This window comes from Lolium rigidum, chromosome 2 (assembly GCF_022539505.1).
Source record: "Lolium rigidum isolate FL_2022 chromosome 2, APGP_CSIRO_Lrig_0.1, whole genome shotgun sequence".
Lineage (NCBI taxonomy): Eukaryota > Viridiplantae > Streptophyta > Magnoliopsida > Poales > Poaceae > Lolium > Lolium rigidum.
Window position 1 is genome coordinate 132,796,105 of NC_061509.1, and position 7,591 is coordinate 132,803,695.

Below are 7,591 nucleotides of genomic sequence, written 5' to 3' on the forward strand. Positions count from 1 at the left end.
ATTCCTATGCTTTTCCTATCCTTCAAATCAAAGGAGCCCTAACCCTGGAGCATATGAATCAAGAGCGTAGTCTCAGATCTGCATTTCCACTTTCCCGGCATGGCCCGCCACCGGCGGCAAGCAGAAGGAGCGAAAACCACATACTTCACGCTGTCAGATGGGACCGTCGATCCTCTCCAGTACCATCTTAACCAATAGAAACCCAGCAGCGTCCACCCCGCGGATCGCCTTCCCTATCCACCCCATCTCCGCCGTCCATCTCCATCCAACACCTCAGTCCCCCGCGCTCACTCCCCAAAATTTCCTCCGCTCCCGCCTGGCCGCTCCCCCCATCCCACACTACAAATACCCACCCAATCCCACCGTCCCAGACCACGCTCAAATCAATCCTCTCCATTCCCAAATCCTCCTCGCATCCCCCATCCCAGAGCAATGGCCCGCACCAAGCAGACCGCCCGCAAGTCCACCGGCGGCAAGGCGCCGCGCAAGCAGCTGGCGACCAAGGCGGCGCGCAAGTCCGCGCCCGCCACCGGCGGCGTCAAGAAGCCGCACCGCTTCAGGCCCGGCACCGTCGCGCTCCGCGAGATCCGCAAGTACCAGAAGAGCACCGAGCTGCTCATCCGCAAGCTGCCCTTCCAGCGCCTCGTGCGCGAGATCGCGCAGGACTTCAAGACCGACCTCCGCTTCCAGAGCTCCGCCGTCTCCGCCCTGCAGGAGGCCGCCGAGGCCTACCTCGTCGGCCTCTTCGAGGACACCAACCTCTGCGCCATCCACGCCAAGCGCGTCACCATCATGCCCAAGGACATCCAGCTCGCGCGCCGCATCAGGGGCGAGAGGGCTTAGACGCCTCCTCCTCACTGGAGCTGCTGCTGCTTCTTCTGCCTTTTAGGATCCGTGTGTCTGTTCCTGTGCTCGTCCCGTGTCTGTTCCGTTTGGTTCGTAGGGCTAGGCGTTGTGTTCTCTGATCTGTTAGATGGGTAACCTACTCGTTATCCTGTGATGATGCTGTAATGACTTTATCTTCGAACAAATGTGATGTTATCTGAAATCTTCTTTCCAATTATTGTACTGTGTGTCATGTTGTCTACAATTCCTGTTCGTCCTTATGATTCCATACCAGTTCCTGTTCGTTCCATCCGATTGGATTCCGATTCAGCTTTGAATGTTTGCCAGTTTCATGTTTTCATCTGATTTTGTGTGGCCTTCAGATCCAGTATTTAAGTTTCATTTTTTTAAGAAACTGCAAAGCTCAAGACTGACAGACAGAATCTGCAGTTGCAGCTTCTTCGCACTTAACAAAGAGATCTACTATTTCAGTACTTCGGGGTGTACATGACTGCACTACAGGAAACCATTTTGCATGACAATCGTTTCAAGATACTTTGATTTTTTTTTCAAGATACCGCTCTTGTACTACATGTGATGGCGTGGACCATTCAAGCTGGGGAGATACATGCCCAAGACTTCATAGTTCATAGCAATGATCATAGTGCAATACAACACCTGCTTGGTCAAGATAGATGATTGTATCATCATACCTACAAATACGTGTGTTAAGACAATCTGAGATGCACAAACTTGCACTACATGGTTATGTGCATTCTACGCAAGAGTCTACCCATCCAATTCTGCTTCAGCTGAAAGGAAGGTACACCACAGTTCATTGCAGCATGCAAGCGTTCACATTACTGAGAATGGACTTCTTTCCAAATGTACTGTGAGGATGAGCTTGGCAAGGTGAATGTCAGTCGATAGCATTGTAATCAGCTCTGTCGAGACTTGTCAACACATTCACACACAAATTTGCACTGACTCGTTATGTACAGGCTATAACTATTACTAGGAGCCATGCCAGTATGTCACACAAGAGCCTACCCATCTGGTTCCGCCAATAAGCTGCAAAAAAGCTAGTACCACAATCCATTGCAGTGTGCAATCCCTTGCATCACTGGGAAAGGGAGTGGCGTTCAATGGACATGCAGTGGCGATGGACTTTTGCAAAGGCGAGTGTCAGTCGGTAGCCTTCAAGTTCTCCAGTTGTTGACACAAAAATTGCATATGGAGTTGAGTAATCTGCTCTGTCTGAGACTTGTGAACAAGAGCTATCTCAGTTCGTTGCATCGCGTGTGCTGCTTGGGTTGAACATATGATGTCAGATGTATCCAGACAAATGGATATCATGTCCTCGGTCCCTCTCACTTGAGACAAAGCTACTGATTTTTACAGGCCTGAAAATATGGAAAGCAAATTACTGAAACCCCGGCCAAGAAAGAAGTGATAGGGCCCAAGATTAATGATAGCGTGTCTTCACTTAAAACTAGAAAGTAAGTATAGAAGCACCTGCAAAACTTCATCATAGTGTACCTGCTGATTATGTTGGTTGTTACCTGATGGCAGAGTATGATATGGAACAAACCTTAGTTCCTGAAAAGGCAATGGCAGGTGAGTAAATTTTTTCAAGTACTTAGGTAAGACCGTAAGATGCACATTTTCTTTTTCACAAAAAGAATGAAATGCAAATTGGCCGTACTCTTGATTTCCTTCATAATTCATTTGCCCCATTGGAAATGGCTGCGAAAGGTCAATCCCCTGAACAGAGGAGAAATGAAGAATTAAAGTAAACTAAATATCTGGTGACAAAATGACCACACACATAGGTCAGCAGAAGCAGATGAAGATTTTTTTTTTTTTGAGTTGTAGCAGATGAAGATTATTACTATGGATACTATGCCCCAATTCAGCATAAGAGTTCCTGAATGACACTGGAAACATTCTGAAGTGAAAGGTTCTGGATAGCACATTTAAATCATTACTGATAGATACACATATCGACACACTTTTTTTTATAGTAAATTTAAGATAATTAAGAGTCTGATTTGAACCTACTACTACTGTTATGACCGGTTTATCTTATAGCAGGAAGAAGCCCATTAGTGGGCCTAAATTAGGAGCTTAGCCCATTTATCTTTAGGTCATTAGCCTATATATATCCCTGTAATAGCTACGTGAAAGGACAAGCAATAATCAATCTATTATTGCCAACTCCCTGAGGAGTTGGCGTTCCAAACCCTAGCCGCCACCTCTCCTCCGTGCGCCTTCCTCCCTCTCCCTCACGACGGCGGCTGGCTGCCGGCGCCGCCTTCCTCCCCCGCGATCCGTGCACTTCCACCCCTACAACCTACGTCCCCGGCCTGGTAGACCCCGAGTCTCTACCAATTTGGTATCAGATTCCTCGGTTGCGATCATGTCTTCGGGCCAACCCGCCGCCACCATCGCGGCCACCTCCGAGACGCCACCGGCCTCCAACACCGCCGCGCACGTGCCGCCGAGCGCCGAGCCGCCTCCCGTCCTCTCCCCGGCGGAGTTGTCTGCAGCCGTCCGCGACCTCACCATGGCGGTTGCCAACCTGCGGACGTACCTCCAGGGCCACCGCAACCATCGGCCGCCGCCATTGCGCCCGCTGCCACCCTCCCGGCACCACCGCCGGCCTCCACCGGCTCCCCGCAGGGGTGCCGATAACTCAAATTCGGTTCCCACCCTCGCCGTCGCAGCGCCCGGCGTGGCTCGACGCGCCCGTCTTCACCACGGCACTCGCCCAACCCACGGTGCTGCAGCCGCCGGCGTCACCATCGACGACTGCCCTCGGGGGATTCACCGGCTACGCCAACCCCTACGCGGCGGGGTCCCTGATGCAGCACTACACCGCCGGGCCGCCCGCTGCACAGCCGCCTCGTTTCTCCAAACTGGAGTCCGTCACATACGACGGCACCGTCGACCCCCTAAACTGGCTAAACCAGTGCGACCAGTTTTTCCGAGGCCAGCGGACACTGGCGTCCGACCGCACCTGGATCGCCTCCTACCACCTCCGCGGCGCCGCACAGACGTGGTACTACGCCCTCGAGCAGGACGAGGGCGGGATGCCTCCGTGGGAGCGCTTCCACGACCTCTGCCTCCTCCGTTTCGGTCCACCGATCCGCGGGAGCCGGCTACAACCTACATCCCCGGCCTGGTAGACCCCGAGTCTCTACCAACTACATTCCTAGAAGTACTGCTTTAGAATTTGTCCAATTCAGTTTTTAGAAACAGGAGCACCATTATTCTATTTGTCTAGAATAAAACGAGTATATGATTAAAGTCGCGCTGCAACTCTATAAGGGATGCAGAATACAAATACACTACCATAGCGAAAGAAAATGCTGAAATTACCTGAAGGAAAACATTTCCAGGTCGAGTCGGAGCATCCCACACAGTATGCTGTGTTGCAGGTTCTTCAGGCTGCACCTTTTTCTTCTTCTGCAAGCCTTTCCCAATGCAACGACTTGGTGGGCACATCCCTTTATGACCTTTCTTCTTTGGTCTCTTTGCCCTTGTGCTGCTAGAATAGTCCACTGCTCTTTCTGACTCATTGTCAGTGGTGTTTAAGGATATCTGGATATCCTCAACATCAGGCTGGGGGGCAGATGCATCAATGCTGGTTTGTTTTTGCAAGATTTCTTCAACTTTCTTCCGGAGTTCTACTGAACATTGGTCTAGCACTCTGTAGGATTCCTCACATTCTGAAGCTCGAGCAACAAGCTCAACAAATACTGGGCACAAGTATTGGTAGCGGCTAGAAAATTCTGATGTGGTATCTGCCTGAACCTTACGACCTTCAACATGCGGTGCAGTCAAACACCTGCCATGTTTGGTCCAACGTTTCAAGAGGTAACAATCTGGCAGATACTTAATATCCATGGTATCTAGAATTTTCAAAGCATGGCTACACAGGAAACCAAGTGTCTCAAACTTCCTACATGAGCATGAAACAGACTGCTCAGAAGGGTTCCCACAAACTTTGTATCGCCTTTCCTTCTCAATAATTGCAACAATATACTCACGGCATGGTCCACTTTCATCACGATTCACAATGTAAGCTGATTGGAACTCTTCGTATTCTTCTTGGAAAAGCTGAAATATCATATCTGTGTAGGCCTCAGAAGCCTGTCTAAGAATAGGAGCTCTAATCTTGAAGCCTGGCAACTTGAGTCTCGAACTAAATTCAACCTCTAATTCTCTGTATCGGATGTCATTGATCACTTTTTGAAGACGCTTCAAGAAAAAAATTATGTCTACATCAGATCTTAGATAATCCAGAACATCCGAATGCAGGCGTTCATTCAATTGAGTGTTCTTCATTCCAGCTGAAAATGTCTGCTTCATGTATGGTCTAGCCCACTTCTCTTTTTCTTCAAATACCTTTTGTAACCACACATTATCATGAAGGTTATACTTACTAATCATAGCTTCCCAAGAAGCAAAAAACTCAATTTCCTCCTCATAATCGTTGATGCACGCTTTGAATTCCTTCATGAAATTGCAGTCCCCTCTGATGAGGTGGCTTAGCTTCTTTTTTGCAGCCTGTTTTAGGTGCCCTGTGCAGATAGCATGGCGTGTCTCAGGCATCACAAATGAGATAGCCTTTGCTAAAACTGCATCTTGATGTGAAAAAAAAGTTCTAGGTACTCCTCCAGACATTGCACGCATAAAAGTCTCCAATAGCCACTGGAAAGATTCACCAGTAGCATCATACATAAGTGCCATCCCAAGCAATACAGTCTCCCCATAATTATTAAACCCAACAAAAGAGGCAAATGGTCGAAGGCTAGAGTTGTTTCTGGAGACGATTTCAAAGGAGACAACATCACCAAATTGACGAGAGTCAGTAACCATCTTCCCATCTGCCCAGAAAATGTTCGCAACTTTATCTTCAGCATCCAGCTGTACAGCATGATAAAATGAAGGATCTGACAGAGATTGGTCTTGGAGGAAGTTCAACAGAGCACCAGCTTCCCCATACCTGGTTTCACTTTGCCGCCTAATGTGTAACGGGTTTTGAATTTTTTTTCTGGAATCAACAACATTCTCAGCAAGAGTACAATTTCTGCCTTCTGTTTCACTGGTAATTCTAGCATTAACATAGTTACCAGCTTCCAAAGGTTCAACATCACTTAACTTTCTTTGCGAAGGATTAGCACATGACGGAATGAATAAAGGATGATTATGCTGAGGCTCGAAAGCATATACTTTATACTTCGCATTTTCATTTTTGCGCCTAAGAACCAAACTAGCATGACATCCTGTTCTTGTATCGGGCTGTGGAGATCTCGTGTAGTTGGTTCTTTTATCTAGGGCTTTAAACCCTTCCCTTGAACAAGCAAATTTTCTCGAGGATATCTCACCAGTTTTCTTGCTTATGTTTGCATATTCTCTCCGGATACTGAATCCCAGCTTCGAAGCATAATACCGATAAAACTCGTATGCCTCATGATCAGAGGAAAACTCTTGACCCAAGCGTGGTGTATAATCGCCACAGACCTCTTCAAAACTGCCAATGCTTCGACCTGCAGGGGCGGACCAAAGATTTTCACCAGAGGGGGGTGAAGAAGACAATGATAGCTCAAGATAAAAAAAAATTGCGGGATACATTGCATATAGCAATACAAAGAAATGGACATCTCTTTTAATTAACTGTAGATCTACGACTATCAAACTCATAAACCAACTGATTATGTATCATTGATGTCTTTTCTTCACTCTTGAAAGATGACAAAGTTGATATATATTTTTTTTGTTTAGCAAAACGAATAGCTGAAAAGAGGCATATTAATCTAGAAAAAACAAACCAAATAATAATGACATGGATCAGACCATACAAATAAATAAACTAGATTGATCAGTGATCAAGTAATTTCTTTCCTCTAGCCAGTAATTTACAATTGATCGAACACATAGCTACTAGTATACTTGAATCCTTGATCAGTTGATTAGGCTGGCCAAAGTGGCGGCAGGTCGTGCCTAGCTGAGACGCTGTGGCTACCATAGTGAGCAACATCGACAACAATATATGGTTCAACAGATCGCTATCTTGAGTACCATGAGCGGCACCAGTAGCTCAAAGAAAATAGTTAATCTCTCTCTGGACTAACGTGGACCTTGTTTTTTCAGTGCCGCACATCAACCTGACTAGGTGTCTAGGTGACTGGATGTCTGGATTGGGCTGGTTGTATTGTGGCATGTGGATGTTGGCTTTGTGGGTTATGAGTCACGTATTGGTAGTTTTCTTTGGGATTAGGATGCTAATGAGCCGATCACTAATTTGAACTACATAACCTGCAATACTAGTACTATTAACCAGCAATATCTATTCCCTCAAAAGACAATGCAGCAATATCTACTGGGGTCCCTCCCCACCCCTTGTATCTGCCCCTGTCGACCTGTGCTGCTTTCTTCCACATACGAGTTCCCTGAAGTGTTTCAACACTGAAAGGTCCAACTAAAGCACCCCAATCTATAGTAAACCTGTCTGCGTCAAACAATTTAATTCAAGAACTAGGTCAAGTACTGCATAATTTAGAAATGCTGCATAATTTTCGGGCAGAGTTTTTAACTCCTTAAGCAATGGAATGCAACACAAAGTAAATGGCAACGATCTAGGGGTACGTACAATGCAAAGTGCTTATCTGTGAGTGCTTAAACAGAGAGAAGACAATCACATATTAAGCACTTGCCTACATTTCGTTTACTCCAGTGCAATTCCTCTTTATTGGTGCTT

The 7,591-nt window shown here is 46.9% G+C and overlaps 2 protein-coding genes across 2 annotated transcripts in view; one reads left to right on the forward strand and one right to left on the reverse strand.

Annotated features, from left to right (window-relative positions):
* The first annotated feature begins 432 nt into the window (after positions 1–432).
* On the forward strand, positions 433–843 carry LOC124692366 (histone H3.2). Its single transcript, XM_047225722.1, has one exon. It carries the CDS (start codon positions 433–435, stop codon positions 841–843), a length of 411 nt encoding a protein of 136 aa, XP_047081678.1.
* An 891-nt stretch (positions 844–1,734) lies between these two features.
* LOC124690121 (protein FAR1-RELATED SEQUENCE 12-like) overlaps positions 1,735–7,591 on the reverse strand; it is a 7,048-nt gene continuing 1,191 nt past the window's right edge. The window contains exons 2-5 of the mRNA XM_047223553.1: positions 4,207–6,380; positions 2,531–2,589; positions 2,388–2,424; positions 1,735–2,228 (exon numbers count right to left, since the gene is read on the reverse strand). Of these exons, the coding sequence (XP_047079509.1) occupies positions 2,418–2,424; positions 2,531–2,589; positions 4,207–6,380 (2,240 nt within the window). The 3' untranslated portion in view covers positions 1,735–2,228; positions 2,388–2,417. The remainder of the gene's footprint in view (positions 2,229–2,387; positions 2,425–2,530; positions 2,590–4,206; positions 6,381–7,591) is intronic.

What these genes read in the sequence shown, in the direction of transcription:
- LOC124692366 (XM_047225722.1), top strand. Translation starts at nt 433, where the DNA reads ATGGCCCGCACCAAGCAGACCGCCCGCAAGTCCACCGGCGGCAAGGCG.